Source organism: Carassius auratus, chromosome 45, assembly GCF_003368295.1.
Source record: "Carassius auratus strain Wakin chromosome 45, ASM336829v1, whole genome shotgun sequence".
In the NCBI taxonomy this organism is placed as follows: Eukaryota; Metazoa; Chordata; class Actinopteri; order Cypriniformes; family Cyprinidae; genus Carassius; species Carassius auratus.
The window spans coordinates 3,667,987-3,685,326 of NC_039287.1; the positions used below are offsets into that span (position 1 = coordinate 3,667,987).

Sequence of the window (17,340 nt, forward strand, 5' to 3'; positions counted from 1 at the left end):
ATTAATGTTAAAATATATATATATATATATATATATATATATATATATATATATATATATATATATATATGTATATATATATATATATGTATATGTATATGTTTCTTAAATATTATTAGTTGAAAACCTTGTGGTTTTCTATTTAATTTATTTTAAAATGTAATTCTACACGTGTTCTGCATGTTATTATAGAGAAATATGTGATACTTTTAAAATATATTTTGATGCATAAAAAGTTTTTAAAAAAAAACTGCATTTATTCAAAATATAATTTTTTGTAACATTATTACTGTTCTGAGTGTCACTTTTCTTCATGACTGCATAAAAGTATTCATTTCTTTAAAAACAAAACCTTACTGACCCCAAACTTTTGAATGGTGCTGTATATAGACATACATATCTACAGTAAATTATTATTACCTTCTTCACAATGATGACGCCAACTTCAAAATGTACAATTTGTCTCCTCACACAGAAAATGGAGGGGTTTTGAATCCTGACCTGACATAGTCATTGCAACTTAAACTATAGAATCTTGTTCCTCGATTGTTTGAACTTGAACTTTTTCTCCATTTTCTTTGGAAGGATGAACCACATCCTCTATTTCAATAATCTCCACCACAAGGTCACGGATCTCCTTCACACAGTCCAGGGGCCTGGTTTCATCCTCTAGGTTCGGTGAAGGCTGGGATTCTGAGGCTTTTTCCGAAAGATCCAGGATATGTTTGCCTGTGAACTCTTTATCTTTTGCATCTTCAATAGATAAACAAACTGCAATCGGATATGTGCTTTCATCACATGTTGGTGACTCAATCTGGGCTTGATCATTTGACGTCTTCATCGTTTCTTTCCTGTGATCCTCAACCGGCTCATCATCAGAACCAGAGGTTTTCATACAGATTGGGTTGAGTACTACTGTGGGTTTATTAGAAAAGTCTGAAGAAGTTGCATCACCTCCTTTCGGTGAATTACTAGTACCAGCACTTTCTACAGCTTCTGTTTCTTTAATTAAAGGGGTGGAACAGACAGAAGCTTCCAGGGCATTTGTGGTGAGTTCTGGTTTAGTCTCGGCTGATGTATCCAAGGTTGATGTTCCAGCAGTGAAAAACACATCATCACTGCTCTCCTCTAAGAGAGTCTTTTCTCCTTCATCGATTTTTTCCATGATAGTCAGAGCTTGACCCATTGCACTGTTTTCTGACACGTGAGCGGTCATGGATTTGTCTGCTGTCAGGCCGTTTCCCAGCAGCGGGGAGGGCGGCAGGGACGTGCGCACGCTTGGGGATGTGTTTAAGCGTGCTGGACTGCTGGGTGCGGATCCCGGGGGTGTGAAGGATAAGCTGGACACACTGAAATTGTACCTGCTCTCTGTGAACAGGTTGAATTTCTTCTTGCTGGCTGCCTCCTTGACCACTGTCAATCAGAAGCACAAATCAGATTTGAGATTATAATAAAATATAATAATAATTTCTTGTTCAGTAGCATGCATATATATATATATATATATATATATATTTATATATATATATATATATATATATATATATATATATATATATATATATATATATATTTAATATGGTGGCTATAAAAATGGATTTGATAACCTAAACCACTCTTCTCAGCTACTTTTGAAATCTCTTAACAAATGTGCTCAACGCTACTCTGCAATTCAAAAGTCTGAGGCTCTGTATAATTTTTTATAAATGTGTTAAGTCTTTACGCTTATCTAGGCTGCATTTATTTGATCAAAATTTTGAAATACCATTACAATTAAAAACACATGTAACTGTTTTCTGTTTGAATATATTTTTTACATGTCATTTATTCCTGTGATGGTAAAGCTGATTTTGTTGTTTCCATGTTGGAAACAGTATTGCTGCTTAAAAAATTGTGTAAACTTTGTTGATCCTTGTTTTTCAATATTCTTTGATTTATATAGAGTTCAAAAGAACAGCATTTAGTAAAAAAAAAACTTATGGTAACACTTTAGTATAGGGTCCAATTCTCACTAATAACTAGTTGCTTATTAGCATGCCCATTATTAACATATTGGCTGTTCATTAGTGCTTATAAAGTACATATAATGCATGACATCCATAATCCTACCCAATACCCTAAACTTAACAACTACCTTATAAACTATTAACAAGCAGTAAATTAGAAGTTAATTGAGGCAAAAATCATAGTTAATGGTTAGTTAATAGTGAGAATTGGACCTTAAAATAAAGTGTGACCCTACTTACTGACTTAAGTTATTACTTTAAATATATAATCTGGTTTGAAATTTTGTTATAATACAAAGATATTTATTCGTGTTTGTTCATGTATGTAAATGTGCTAACATCATACATGCACAAAAAAACACAAATTTAGTTTTACTACTTTAACCTGTGCTTTATAATTACTAATGACCCTAATATCAGTTACGTTTTTTGCAAAGGCAGTGTGTGGAGGCCTTTCTGTGATCATGTGACATACCCATGCTGACGTCTTTTTCCAGTATCTGCTGGATTATGTCCTCATACACGTTTTCCACATTGATGAAGTTTGAATAATCAGCAAATATATATTGCTCAAATTTGGGTAGCTCCTAAAAGTGCATTTTGAGAAAAGACCAATTATGGTTTACATATTTAAGCTTTCAGTGATTGTATTTACACAGTGTAAATGATCTGAAATGTACCTCTTTGAAGGATGGGGCCAGGTGCTTCTTGATGCTGGGTAGAGTGATGTTGATCAAAGCCTCCTGCAAGATCCTCTTCCTCACTGTGCTGCTGTCATAGTCAAATTGCTGTAGGACAAAGACGAATTAAAGTAAGCAATCTGACAACCATCTGTGCTTATAAATGAAAATGATATGCTTACCTTCAGAACCCTGTTTGAAGCCTTTTGCATAGCCATCGAAAGGCTGACCGATGGATCCTCCAGAGCCTTTCGCACAAGCAGCTCAAAAGTGTACTCTATATTTTCCATCAGCTGAAATGATCACACAGCAGACATGTTTTGGATCAGAATCAGTCACAGAAACTTAGAAAATAGTTGGCTACTTGGTTTTGCTGTTTTGGGTACCTGTTTTAGGTCTATCTGTGTGCTGTCCACTAGACCTTTAATGCAGTAGTTGAAGGGTTGCTGCAGCTCTTGGACGTGATCTGCCAGTCCATTCACTTTCTCATAACAGCTCTGTAAATTAGCCTTACTCATCGTAAACAGAGCCTTCAGTCAGAGAGAAAGAGAAGCAGAGCTATTGTATCACATCATTTACTATACAGGTTAGCATGAATGATATTTACAAAAAAACAAAAAACTAAGTAATTCGGCTTCAGAAAAATATAATGCAAGACTTTTTATGGTGATTAATTGTAAATGTGTTAGTTTTTCTCACCTGTCGGAGTTCCTCGCTCTGCTCAGGGTCCTGGAAGTCCTGACAGAGCTGCTCCATCATGCTCTCACTCAAGTCCCGGGCCTCTGTGAAGCCCAGGCTGATGGGCCCCATCACTTCCTCCAAGATGGCTGGCAGATACGGCTGCACATGCTCTGTGCAGTATTTTGTTGCTGGCTCAGTTACCATTGCTAACCAGATGAGGAGAGAACAAAATATAGTATTTATACACACACAAATAAAAATGTTTGTGACCCTAAACTTTTAAAGGGTAGTGTAAATTGTATTATAGTAGATGTTCGGCCAGTGAGAGATTTTGTCTTTCTCTCTCTCTCTCTCTCTCTCTACACACACACACACACACACACACACATATCTATCTATCTATCTATCTATTAAAGCAAAAAAATTGGGTCTTTTTTTAGCGTGATCATGTACCTCTGAGTTTGCCCTCCAGGAAAGCTCTTGAGCTGGTGATCTGGTCCATATCAGAGCGCATGAGCACCTCCTGTTGTTTCACCATCTCTTGGCACTCCTGCTTCAGTGTGGATATCCTCTCCAGCAGATGAACTTGCAGCAGGAAATAAGCTCCTTCAACCGTCTATAAGACAAACGGCTGGGTTCAAGGATCATTCATTAATAGCATAAATCATTCACAAGTGTTCTAGTAATCCTTCTTTGTCAGTAATCACAGCTGTGGAATGTAACCTGTTTCTAGTTTGTTTCTGGTTCGTTCCACCCTTGAGGAAACACCATAGGGACATTTCTGGCCTAGAGCTGTTTGGGTGTGGGGCATCCTACATGTACGTCAGCATCACACCCCAGTTTCAAGTATCAAGGGCAGGTTCTGGAGAAACCCAATGCCATAATAGGACTTTATCTGTACAATAAATTCAGTAGATCTAAATAGGAAAAGAACGCACCGCAAACCACACTCTCCTCTTGTCTGCCCTCTTGCTCTTCAATAACGGCTGCAATTCTTTCTCCAGATAAGGCATCAAGTCTTCCATGAACAGATTAGCAAGACCCTAAACACACACACAAGTACAGATTCAGAAATACTACATGCATACATGTATAGCTGAACAAACATTGAGAGCAAACTCTTAAGTGCTAAACCCCAAATGGTACAGTCTATGTAACCTTAAACCACAAGACTAGACTTAAATGAACAATCACCTGATATGATCTATTTACATAAAACCACAAATCAATCACTGACCTGCCTTCAGTTATTACTCAAATACAATCCAAATAAAATAACTTCAATTAATAGAAAATGTGGCAACAGGCAACTATACCATATTATTTTAACTATGTTATAATATTTATACATGTATAATATAAAGTAATTCAAAACCGTTCAAACAAACAAAAAATAAGAATAAACTCTCACAATGCCTGTTCATGTTTGTCAAACTATTTAATTCATTAATATTGATTAATGATATGCTGTGCATGTCAACTATTTAAAAATGGCTTCAAATGCAAATAATTAATACAGTAAGATTTTATCTTTTTTTTTTTTTCAGTGTACAGTAGGTACCACAGAAAATATTCCAGTGTTTTACTGTAAGGTTCAGGAGACTTCATGGCACATGATGTACTACCAGCATGTTATTTAATATGTGTGAGACACACTGACATATGTGATGTATTGATAGTTCACGGTCACGTTGACTGAAAAAGGTGAAACTCTGGAGTGAGACTGCCTGTATACAGCATTACTCAGATTCCACACAGTGCTCAGCCCTGATGTAACAGTGTGTGACTTGGAGTTTTGGAGAGTGAGAACAGATATCACATGTGGAAGTGTATAATACAACATGAAAAATGTAGGTGTGGTGTTAATACTCAAATCTACCATTTAGGTATCAAATATGTACAAAGACAGAAAGAATGAGCCTGTTCCATATTTCAACAGCTAGAACATTACGTCATACTAGAGCAACAAGAGATGATGGATATGTTATTTGTTGTATTGAACATTATTGGGGTTTTCTGACAATGCTGTCAATGTGAACCAGCACAGGATGTGAAAGGACACCTACCCGCACATCACTGCCTATGAGCATATCCCATGATTCATACCGGCCTTTCTTCTGCCCATAGAGCTGAATGGCTTTGAGAAAAGCCTTAACCTCGCACGTCTTCTTCTTGAGAAAATCTGTTGAATGGACCAAATATTATATATTTTTTCACACTACAGCTTTCACTGGTTACATCTAGTTCCTACTCTTATTCAATTAAAGTGAAAGTGATACCTTTGTTCTGGTGGCGAACACAGTCAGATAAGATGGAGATGAATTCAACTTGAGAGTCCTCATCTTGGAAACAGAAATAGAAATCCTGGCGGTATTGAAGTCTAAGATAAACTGGGAACTGCCCTGGCATGCTCGCCACAGGAGGTGCAAAATCTTCCTTTACATCTGCATCACAACACAGACACATTTGACTCATTTTGTTAACACACCATTAAGTTTATGCAAAAAAAAAAAAAAAAAAAAAAAACTAATTTAAATGATTTTATTAAATTAATGAGTGTTTTAAAGTTTTTACTGTAATGTAATGCATGAAAGAATTATTCAATGATGATTGAGATGCTTAAGGAAAATAAATTGGGACATTTTTATTTCATGCCGAGGCTCAATTTCTATTGAAAACTAAGATATTTTTGATTAAATAAAAAGCAGCCTTGGTGAGCATAAGATTATTATTCAGTACACAATTAGTAATATTCAATACATTATTAGTAATATTTGTCATTCCATCAGTGATGAATGAGGTTTATATGGCAATTTATATTATATTATATTATAATTTATATTATATTATGTTATATTATTGATTTAACTGCAGTGCCACTATTGGATGTGAATTTTTTTTTAAATAAAATTAAAATTTAGTTTAAATTAGCTCACTTAAAATATAAGCATGCACTCTAATTGTACTCACTGTTAGTGCAAGGGCAGCACTGGTCAATCATTTCCATGTATTTCTCTTCTGTAGTCAGAATGGTACCGCCTGTAGGAAACAGTCTGTGTAGTGGAGCCGACCCTTTTAAAAACGTCTGCAGGAAAGTAGGAGATGATGGGGTAAATGTCATCATTACCAGTCAGCAAAAGCTCATTGTTAGATGGTGGATGATGCCTCACACCTTGTAGCTCTCGTAGCACTCCAGGACGTAAGTGGCATGGATTACTATATATCTAACCTTCCACCTCCTGCTGTCATCAAAGCAATGTACATTCTCTTCATACAGCACCTTTCCAGGTTCTGGAGGGGCCTGGGTAAATAAAAAATAATGAGTCAGTCTCAAGAAGAAGAAATAGTTCTATAGATAGTGGGATCTGATTCCTACCTGTTGTTTGAGAAACTGTGTGTGCTGCTCTTTGCGTTGCTCGAATTCATCTCGGATCTGGGACAGGTAAGCCAGAGAATATTGTTTCCTATAAATCGGTGCAAACTCCTTAATTTTCTCGTCCACTTGCCCTGCAAGGCAACACAATCCAGAGATCATTACACTATTAAAAGATACTTGCTTAGCATGAACTCAACTTTGACTTTTAGATTTTCAAATATTTGTAGTCTCTTGATATCTGATTTGGAAGCTAAACCAAACCAGACAGTTATGGATGAATGCAGGACTGTGGCATCCTCAGTTTGTGAAGAAAGCACAGTCTCTGCTGGGCCTTTTTAGGAATGGAGTCTATATGTGAGTGTCCCACTTCAGGTCCTGAGAGATGGTGCCCAGGAACCTGAATGACTCTACTGTAGCCACAGTGCTGTCCATTATGATTTTTCCCAGTACTTCATACAAAATTAGCTAAACAATACTGTAGTAAAGAAGATATTGATGTGTTTACAGCCAATCAGACTACTTCCCTGGCCCGGCTTGAACATTTCAACATTCTTATTAGTACCCTATTTTACAAACTTCATAGATTGAATGCAGACTGTTGTTTAAAAATTTTGCAGGCATACGGACATGCATAACACATGTATTTCATGAATCATGGTGTATGAATAATCTCCAGGCAATGCAATGTATCACTATAATTGTTACAATATCACTATATAATCTTAATTTTTGGGGAAGTCGTGGCCTAATGATTAGAGAGTCGGACTCCCAATCGAAAGGTAGTGAGTTCGAGTCCCGGGCCGGCAGGAATTGTGGGTGGGGGGGAGTGCATGTACAGTTCTATCTCCACCTTCATACCATGACTTAGGTGCCCTTGAGCAAGGCATCGATCCCCCAACTGCTCCCTGGGTGCCGCAGCATAAATGGCTGCCCACTGCTCCGTGTGTGTTCACTGCTCTGTGTGTGTGCATTTCGGATGGGTTAAATGCAGAGCACAAATTCTGAGTATGGGTCACCATACTTGGCTGAATGTCATGTCACTTTCACTTTAATACTAAAATTGATATTTCCAGTTCTGGGTGCTGATTGGTCAATAAAGCATATACTTGATATATATATATAGTGGTTATATAACATACTTTTTTTTTGATATCACATTACATTATTTACTTTAAACTATTGATGCTTCTTGTAAAGAATATTTGTGCCTTTAATATTTTATTTAGGAATAAGGTATGGCTGCATGTTCTCAGTCAAATTCTGACTGTTTGCAATACAGCACAACCTCGTCTTAGAAATAACGTTTTCAAAAATAACGAAATATATCATGACAGCCTTGAGTGAGAATCTTTTCAAACAAAACAAATAAAAGTAGGAATTTAAAAGCATTGGTTTGGATGCAAACATTTTGCGATGTTAATAAAATGTGTAATTGTTTCCCTGATACTGAACTTTTAGATTTAACACCCAAACCAGAATGCCCACTCTGAGAGGGTGTTCCTACTTTCTTAAATTCCTTGTATAATTTTTTTTAAACATTTTCAGATACTTGCATTACGTAACATGCCACTAAATTTAGATGGCAGCTGAGAGCTACGGCATTTACTTCCAACATGTGTCACAATGGATTGAAAGTACTGTAATGAGCGGCTCTATTATCATGTTCCCTCTCTCTCTGCAGTCTTCTTTGAACTATTGTTTTATTTTTAAGAGAGATTAATTGTTTTGAAAGGAACTGTGGTCTGAGATTTCTTGAATTCTTGATCTCTGACGTGTAAGATACTTGGCCTATCATAGACGTTATGACACAGCTGACCTGCAAAGCCAGTTCTGTATGAAAATACCTCAACACAGACATCATTATACTTGTACAAGAGTACAAGGTTTATGGGGATTGTCAATGTGTTTGTTAGAACACTTTATTTATTTAAAAAAAAATTACATCCTCGCAGCTGTTGACTACACACTCTCTTTTCACCTTAAGTGTGAAAGCACAGCACTTGAGTTTACTGTCGGCTCATTCACAGGAAGTGGTCACATTTGTGTCCCATTTGTGTTTTCATAACATAATTAACAGGATACTAAACATGAAGTCACGTAATTTGATTGATTTAACTAATATAGATACAATACTAACAATACTGTTATCATTCCACGTGGAACAAAGTTCATTTAACTGGGAATGTACGGACTGGCAAAATAAAAAACACTTGCTTGAATGCTCTGTAAACTCCTTTCAGTAAAAGTGTATGTCAAATGCATATATATAAAAATACAAATTCTTATTAAACTTACTGTGATGGGACTAAAATTTCTTAATGCTTTTACATTGTATGCACATCAAAATTAGTGCTTTGTAAGTCTGCAACCACTTATTCAGGATTTAGGGTTAGGGTTAGGGTTAGGATTTGCGATTGAATTTTGCGATTTTTTTCAGGATTTGCGATTGAACCAAAAAATATCTGGCTGATTAACAGAAATATAGCTTTAAAAATGCATTTCAACAACACCCTCAGTACTGTAATGCTCTTTCAGCATGTTTTGTCAGCTGACAGATCGAAGGTGTTTTTCCATTTTAGCAAATAGCAGAGCTGCTTTTAATCCTTTACACTCTCTGACACACACACACACACACACACACACACTCCAAAACCCCCACCCATGTAGTTTACAATGGCCAGAAGAAGAAAACAAACAGGTTTCTGCCTCTCACTTTTTTCGGCCTTGCAGGTTGAGTACTGCAGTTATCTGATTGACACTAATGATAGTCATTGTCCAATGAGGCAATTACAAGTTCAAATTCATCATTCATATTTTTTTCTACCTCTGAGAGGCCATGCAATTTAGGACAATACAAAACAATTGTTTTAATGCATTTGAACAATATCCACCCTCTTTCTCTGCCCATATAAGTGCAGTATAGAGAAAAAGTTTTGAACCTAGTTTTGAAGTTTTTTGACCTATTATTATTACTAACCAGTTAGAAGTATCAGAAAGTAAAACATCAGTGTACAAACATAATTTACTGCTATTTCCACACTAAAACAATTTTAAAGGAAATCCCAAAGCCACTTAATGTACACATAAAGATCCTACATCACATACCTTTTATGTAGTTGGATTTATTTTCATCCAGTAAACTGGATGTTGCTCCCATACTGCTCTGCTTCAGGTGAGCTCTCCTCTGTTCTGACGAGGTGAGGTGATTCTGTGTCACTGTATTCACAACTGTGGGAGAATCTGAAAGCAGGTGTTATATTTCAGGATGGTGGGAGGGGCATAAATGAAAAAGTCACACCGGGACATTCAAGGGCTGTCTTTTAAACCCTAAAGAGCTGGTTATACCCAGAATGCTGTCTAGGGAGCTCACTAAGTTTTGACACTCTTCCTTTTGATTTCATGGAAATAACATGATATGTGCTTTATACATCAGTATTCACTGTGAATATACGAGAGCATCAGGGATGTGTGAAATTATCAGGTTATCTTTAAGTTGTCATCCAAGGTACTTCAAAGAAAAAACAATGTTTTGTTACTGATTTGTTTGTGAAGTACAATACGCCTTTGATCTATTAGACAGACTTTATCCCATTAATGTCTATTACCAGTTTCTATTCAACTGAACATGCCAGTAAGTAAATTTTAGTGCATTTCAGGAAGGTCTAGACATTGTACCATTTAAATGAAACTGGTGTGGCAGTAATCTACGTGAAGACTTTCACAGGACAGTAAGTTCAAGCTGATTTATCACATAAAACCTGTGGACAAACCCAAGTCACCTCAAATATATATATATATATATATATATATATATATATATATAATAAAATAAATAATACATTTCATTTTACTATAATTTGTTCTTGCATATAATAATAAAGCATGTGTCCTTAAGTTTTTTTCAGTCACATTTAAAATATACTACACAGTGAAAAAAGAAACTCAGAGGGGTGCATTACTTAACTACTATCAAAATAACAAGATAACGTACAATCCCAAAAGTGCATTCATTAATAGTCTTAAACGTATGCTAATTTTTTTTTGTTATAAAATGTGGCCTGGAAATTTTGTTGATGTTCTTTTTGTGATTCAAAGCAATGTTCTCAGTGTCAGTCTTCTCAAATTATAAGGACAATATATGATGTGAAATGTTTTATTGACGTTATAGCAATCAGGTAAAATAATGAAGTGAACATGAAGTGGAATAAAAAAAAAAACAGATCAGGTAAGATCATTATAAACCTTTGAGAGGGTATTTAAATCATTTTAGAGATTAAAAATGTACAAACCAAAGAATAAGTCAATACTGCATCACTGTCAGCATAGAATGATTAATAAAATACTGTACGCCTGTAATGGTCTCAGTGCGATCCACAAAAAACAACAACTAAACTGGAATACCCCTTTTCCATTCAGATGAAACTCTTTTTTTCTTATCCAAAAAAACAAAACAAAACTTCCTAAAGCAAATAGGAAAATTAATCAATAAAAACAGCCAAAGAAAAAAAAAGCAGGTGACCTTTGTCTGGTCCAAGTTCTCAAATTCATGTCCATATCAAAATACTGCTTGGTTTCATGAATATCTAAAATCAGAGAGTTTGACGTCGCTCTGAGCTGACAGCGCTGCTCTGAGGTGCGGATGAGTATGTAGGCACACTGTATTTTGTGAGCACTTCCTTAAGCTGTGCCAGGGTGGCATCAGTCCGCACACCTGTTGGGTCAAAGTGTGTGCGGCTCACTCTGAACCCGGCCTCCGTGAGATACTGCAGGAACTTGTTGAGCCTGAGGAACAGAGTTTAGCGTCAGATCCTGCTTGCATTATGATATTTGTATCACTGTACAGCGATATATAACAGTGTATGGAAAGGTCTGCGCTGACTAACTTGGGCATGTTCATGCCGCGGATGCTGTGCCGATGGATGCTGTAGTAGAACGCCGGATGCTCCAAAGATGTATCTGCTTTGATTTTCTTCAGCACATTCCCAGAGTCCTCCCCTTTGGTCTTTCTTTTCCCTGAAAAAATATAATCTATATAATCTAGCCACTTCATTTTTTCATTCTACAACAAAGTCCACTTAAAGGCATAGTTCACCCAAGCACATTTAATTTGCTCAGTTTCTATCTGTGTTCCTCATATGATCATGTCTCTACAGAAGACTCTACAGATTACTTTTATGCTCTCCTTGTGAAATGACTAAAGCTTTGAATTTTTTGGTGTAATGGCCTTGCAAACGAGGGATAGATATCTGTTAGGTTTCATAAAAAAAACAAAAAGAGTTTCTTCATTTGTTTCAAAGGTAAATGTAAGAGTTTTAGGGTTTGGAACGACATGAGGGTGAGTAAATGATGACAGATGTTTAATTTTTGGATGAATATCCCTTTAATCTTGGATAAATAGGAACAATTAAATCCCTGAGAGTAGGGAGGAGAAAAAAATACCTGATTGGTCAGATGTATCTGCTTCTTCAACCTTCTGTAAAGTTTTTATGACCACACCACACTCCACTAGAGACAAAGATGTGTCAAAATTAACTGAATAAGACTACATTAAATTCAAGTCAATCCCCCGTTGTAAAAAAACTGATTCATCATCTCCATTGTATTGAATATTAAGTGACGGACAAAATCTTGCACACCCAGACACACCTTGGTTGGAGACGGCAGAGTATCCCGGGACAGAGAAAGGCTTGAGAGTGGTGCAGTCAGCTTCACAGATCAGAGTCTTCACCAGAGGCTGGATGTCTTCCATATTGTGCTGCACTGCCGCCACCAACATCCTCCTCAGAAATCCAGTGTTGAACAAAGGACCAGCCCTGATGGATGAAACAACAAAGACAAAAGAGGAAAAGGAATCAAATTTAAGAGCGATTAATGAAGGAATTACGCATCATCAAGTGTTTTTATGAACAAAAAGAAACGTGTATGAATGACTTCATCTCACCAAAGCGGTCCAAGCTCTACTGCAGTTTTTCCTGGCATACTCCCATGGCACTGGCAAGGCAGCTGTCTGTACAGGTTTTCTGTTGATACCACAAGTAGAAATTTAATTATTTATGCATTCCTTGGGAATCAAACCCATTACTGGTTCAACTGTTTGGGCTATAAGAAAGCTCCAGGATGCGTCTATTTGTTTGTCTAAATGGCTTGTCACCTTCCACCATGCTTCCTGGCTTGAGGAACACCCTTTCTTCACACCACTGGCAGTGCAACAGCTGCCGCAGTTTCTTAGAAGACTCATCTGCCTGGGTGGGCCCTCTGAGAACTCGCACCACCACGAGGACAAAGTGCTCAAGAGCCACGGCCAATAGCACCTCGATCCCTTTGTTGCAGCGTGCAGCAGCCCTGCAAGTCCACACATTAAAAAGACCCTGTCAAATAAACTACATTTGTGTTTGGTGATTCATCTGAGAAAGACCTGCTCACCTGGCAACAGATGCCAATACCATACGTGCTGCGAGCTCCCTGTAATACTCGGTTCGGACAATCTGGCAGCCGTAATGCCGAAGCGTCACATTCAGGGATTTGGAGTAAAGCGAACCAGTGTCTGTCGACGTCACGGAGACTATGCCCAAGTTCCGAACATTGCGAAAAGCAGCATCCAGATAGTTCACAGATGTTCCAAATGGGTCGAGGTGACTGATTTAAAGAGAAGTATGTGGTGAGACAAGAAATTTGCAATGAATAATCAGGGGTACAAGGTTTTTAGTCATTATTTCTCAGTCTCACATGTAGTCGAAGGGTCTCAGGTGCATGATGACATTGGCGTCCATCTTCACCACCTCTACCAAAGCAATGGGGGAGTCTGCGTCTCCCGCTCCATCTAGCTGCCGGCCCGTACGATTCCCCTCTACTCGGATGTGGTTCAGTTGACAATTCTCCTTGATCATCTTAACGCAAGCTTCGTTTATGTCATTTATAGTAACCTTTACAGAGTTACGCAGATGCTTTGCCCACTGCAAACCCATGATACCTACAAAAGGGGTCAATATGTTATGCAAATATGCTGTGTTATACTTACATTTTTCTTAAATACCGGTAATTAACCACCTGAGCAGTGATATTATCATCATTAGCTATTAGCGTATCTTTCTGTACAGAAGATTTCCTACCAGTGGCTCCAAAGGCATCGAGGCATTCGAGTGGATTCCTCTCCTCAGCAAGAACGGCGAGAGAGCAGAACACCAGCTGCCTACAACAATTACATAGAGATAATCTATATTTATTTATATATCTTGCATTTTTTTACTTTATTATAGGATTCTTTAACAGGTTGTCCATGACTCATTGGACCCGAATTTTTTTTCTAAATTGTATATTTTTAATGCAAAAATGAATACAATATTTAATGTAATATTAATTTCATGAATTATTATTTATTATTCATTATTAATTAGTATTAAATTATTATTACCATTACAATATTTTTGAACCAATGTTAAATTTAAGTCGCTAAAGAACAAATAAATATTTAATGTTGGCGGGACAATGTACACAAGTCATTCTGCAGGAAAAAAAGAACACATTTTCAAACCTGTTTGTCTTCATCTTGCGGCTAAAGTAGGTGTCTGTCTTCTGGGGAGTGGTGTGGTTGGGCAGGAGCTGTACATTGGTGCCCAACTCTTTCATAATCTCACAGGCCTGTCCACCTGGGACTAAGAAGATCAAAATGTTATTAAAATGATCTCCAAATTTCTACATTTGTATGCACATATTGTAATGAATAGAAGTGCTTTATTGTTACAGATGCCTTGTGTGAGACTTTACTTTAAGCTCTAAACCAAAGGCCTAATCATAATCAACCACAAGGGGATCTTCTACAGAATGTTACTCCAGAAGACATTCATCCTGCAAACGTGTGCGTGCTTTATGGTTTAGGATAGATCTGACTAGTCTTACCCTACCTGAATACACAAGGTTTAAATGCAAGATTTAAAAAACAAACTTGAAATGGAACCATCTAAATTATTCCACATCAACAAACTGGTGTCTAGTTCAGGCAGTTCTCCTTGAATGGCAAGACTGGCACTCTGTCAACATCAACAGAGTAAAGGCTCACCAGGGCCTTCACAGGGGACATCCGAGCTGCCTGAATAACTGGCCTCCGTCTCACCCTTGTTGATGTGGCGTTTGAGATGACTGATCATGTCTGTCTTGCGAGCAATAGTGACAGAGCATACCACACAGTGGTAGTGAGCCACCAGCCTGCCTTGAGCCTGGAGATGAGATAAAAACATACATTAATAGATCCATTCCAGAGGACCACTTTTCTGATTGATAGGCACAGAAAAAAGCTTTACTATGCATCTATACTTCCAAGTATTTTCAGAGCAACCAAATTAAATAAAAAAAGTTTTGAAATTTATCAAAAGAGAAAGATATTTAGAATGTTTTCACATAAAGTTATATAAGATTTCTATTTCACATAAATGCTGTACATGTGAACTTTCTATTTACCAAATCATAGTTTCCAAAAAAAAAAAAAAAACAATTAAACAGCATTGATAATAATAACAAATGATTCTTGAACATCATCAATCAGCATATTAGAATGATTTCTGAAGGATCATGTGACTCTGAAGTCTGGAGTAATGGCTGCTGAAAATTCAGCTTTGGTGACATAGAAATGTATTACAATTTAAAATATATGAAAATAGAAAGCAGTTATTTTAAATTCTATGTCACAGTATTAGCATCTTACTGTATTTTTTTATTAGATTAATGGTGAACATAAGAACATTACAATTTTTTAAAGCTTTAAAAAAAATCTTATTGACCCCAAACTTCAGTTTATGTGTGTGTGTGTGTGTGTGCGTGCGTGTGTGTGTGTGTGTATAGTAGCGAGCTTCTGATGAACAGGTGAGTTTCCTTAAGAATCACAATGATGTATTCTAAATAAGGCATCTCTACCATCACTTTTTTAAATTTTACATTTGGTATCTTTTGTCATGTCAGTATATTTGGGTATGCAAAAAAAAAAAAAAAAATCATAACCCTGATCTTACCTGGTCAGAGCCTAGACTGGACTTGACTTGTCTGCAAGGTAGATGACAGATGCACATCTTTTGGCCTGTAGGAGAAGAGTCAAAGTTCATTTTCACACATGTATTAGCTGATACCTCAGGTGCCAGCTTTCAAATGCTTGTTGGAAAAAAACAATTACAGAGGTGCCAAAGAGAACCCAAAGACTATTTACCTTCAAATTCAACATAAACTTTCCAGTGCAAGTTCTGCAGATGTCGTCTAAGCTTGTGACTGTAACAGGCCTTGAATTTCTCTTCTGGACACAATGGACAAGACTTCCTCCCAGCTGTCGAAATCATTGAACAGATCTGTTAGCTTCCCATCCAAGTGGTCTGCTGGTGGTGTTAATAAACAGACTGAACAAACAGATACTCTGGTTTCTGTACCTCCATTTAAATCCACAAGCCCTTCGAGCCCTTCCAGTGTAGTTTGGATTGATGCATGTCTCTCTGAAACGAGACGGGCAATTTCAAAGATTTAACAATATTCAAGGAATTCATACCTGCGGAGTGTAATAATTATCATAGGGTGTCAAAATACTGTTGAATATTTACCAGACACAATAGTGGAGGATGTTTGTCTATTTTTGTCCTCTGTTTTCATTGGATTAGTTGGGGCTTCACGAACAGTCATTTGCTCACATGCCTCAGATTCAGCAAGCATCTTATTAGTATCAATCTCAGTATCTGTTGAGACAAACAGCAAATTCACACTTCAGCAAAATACTGGAGCTTTTGCATTAAAAAAAAAAAACAGATTCCAACTTTTCTATTGTTTTATGAATGTCACATTAAAATTGCCTTGGTAGCCAATCACATATTCATTTTTTTGTAGATTTTTTTTGTAGATTTGATTATTTCACCCTTGTTACAGACCAAGACTTTCAATGTTGAAAAGAAAATCATCTTGAAAATGTATCAAAAACTATTATATTTTGCACAATGGGTGAAATAATAAGTAAGAAAATGTATGAAAATCCAACAACTATACTTGAGCGCCCTCGTATGTTAGCCAATGCACATTTCCATAGTGCAACCAATCCCGCTTTTCGAGGCTGATGTTTCCAAGCAGAACGGCCCTAGTGCGGAGCTCCGCGACAAGACCATTGCTACATAAATACAATACTGATATTTACAGCTTATTGTTCAATTCAGAGAACACATCGATTGATTTAGTATTTGCAAAATCTATCTTCATGTCAGTTGTTAGACGATATGCGCTGAGATACAGAGACGTTTTGAATATTTACATTATTAACACTTAGGTCCTATGGTGGAGCTCCGTGAGGAGGCCTATATTTACTTCAGCAGTTTTGAAGTCGTATTAAGAATACATTTCATAAAAATACTAAATTCCTAAATTCTGAGTGTTATTTAAGGAACATACAAAACACGTTGGAATCTTTTTATCATTATTCATTTAAATTATTTTGCCTTTTATATTGGCGTCCTCCTGATGAAGTTGCTCAGCGTCCTCTTCTTTGAGCTCCGCCATTTTCCCAAACAAGCGTACGTAGAATCCGTACGCACTGAGCGTTGAGGGCGCGCACCAATCGTGTTCTCTCAAACTACGCGAA

General features: G+C 36.9%; 2 protein-coding genes across 2 annotated transcripts; both read right to left on the minus strand.

Moving 5' to 3' along the window:
• Window positions 1–106: 106 nt before the first annotated feature.
• On the minus strand, window positions 107–9,986 carry LOC113062955 (protein Niban-like). The gene is made up of 14 exons (XM_026233060.1): window positions 9,849–9,986; window positions 6,744–6,874; window positions 6,540–6,668; window positions 6,338–6,452; window positions 5,647–5,811; window positions 5,434–5,549; window positions 4,306–4,410; window positions 3,821–3,983; window positions 3,386–3,573; window positions 3,073–3,216; window positions 2,869–2,979; window positions 2,687–2,794; window positions 2,482–2,593; window positions 107–1,413 (listed from the first exon to the last, which is right to left on the minus strand). Exons 1-14 carry the CDS (start codon window positions 9,898–9,900, stop codon window positions 521–523), a joined length of 2,532 nt encoding a protein of 843 aa, XP_026088845.1. The 5' UTR covers window positions 9,901–9,986; the 3' UTR covers window positions 107–520.
• Window positions 9,987–10,880: 894 nt separating this feature from the next.
• Window positions 10,881–17,340, minus strand: LOC113062958 (TRMT1-like protein). Its single transcript, XM_026233064.1, has 16 exons — window positions 17,198–17,340; window positions 16,319–16,450; window positions 16,151–16,213; window positions 15,937–16,050; window positions 15,746–15,810; window positions 14,800–14,956; window positions 14,275–14,395; window positions 13,853–13,932; window positions 13,470–13,713; window positions 13,167–13,379; window positions 12,895–13,085; window positions 12,685–12,763; window positions 12,390–12,556; window positions 12,183–12,248; window positions 11,627–11,756; window positions 10,881–11,525 (listed from the first exon to the last, which is right to left on the minus strand). Exons 1-16 carry the CDS (start codon window positions 17,256–17,258, stop codon window positions 11,333–11,335), a joined length of 2,076 nt encoding a protein of 691 aa, XP_026088849.1. The 5' UTR covers window positions 17,259–17,340; the 3' UTR covers window positions 10,881–11,332.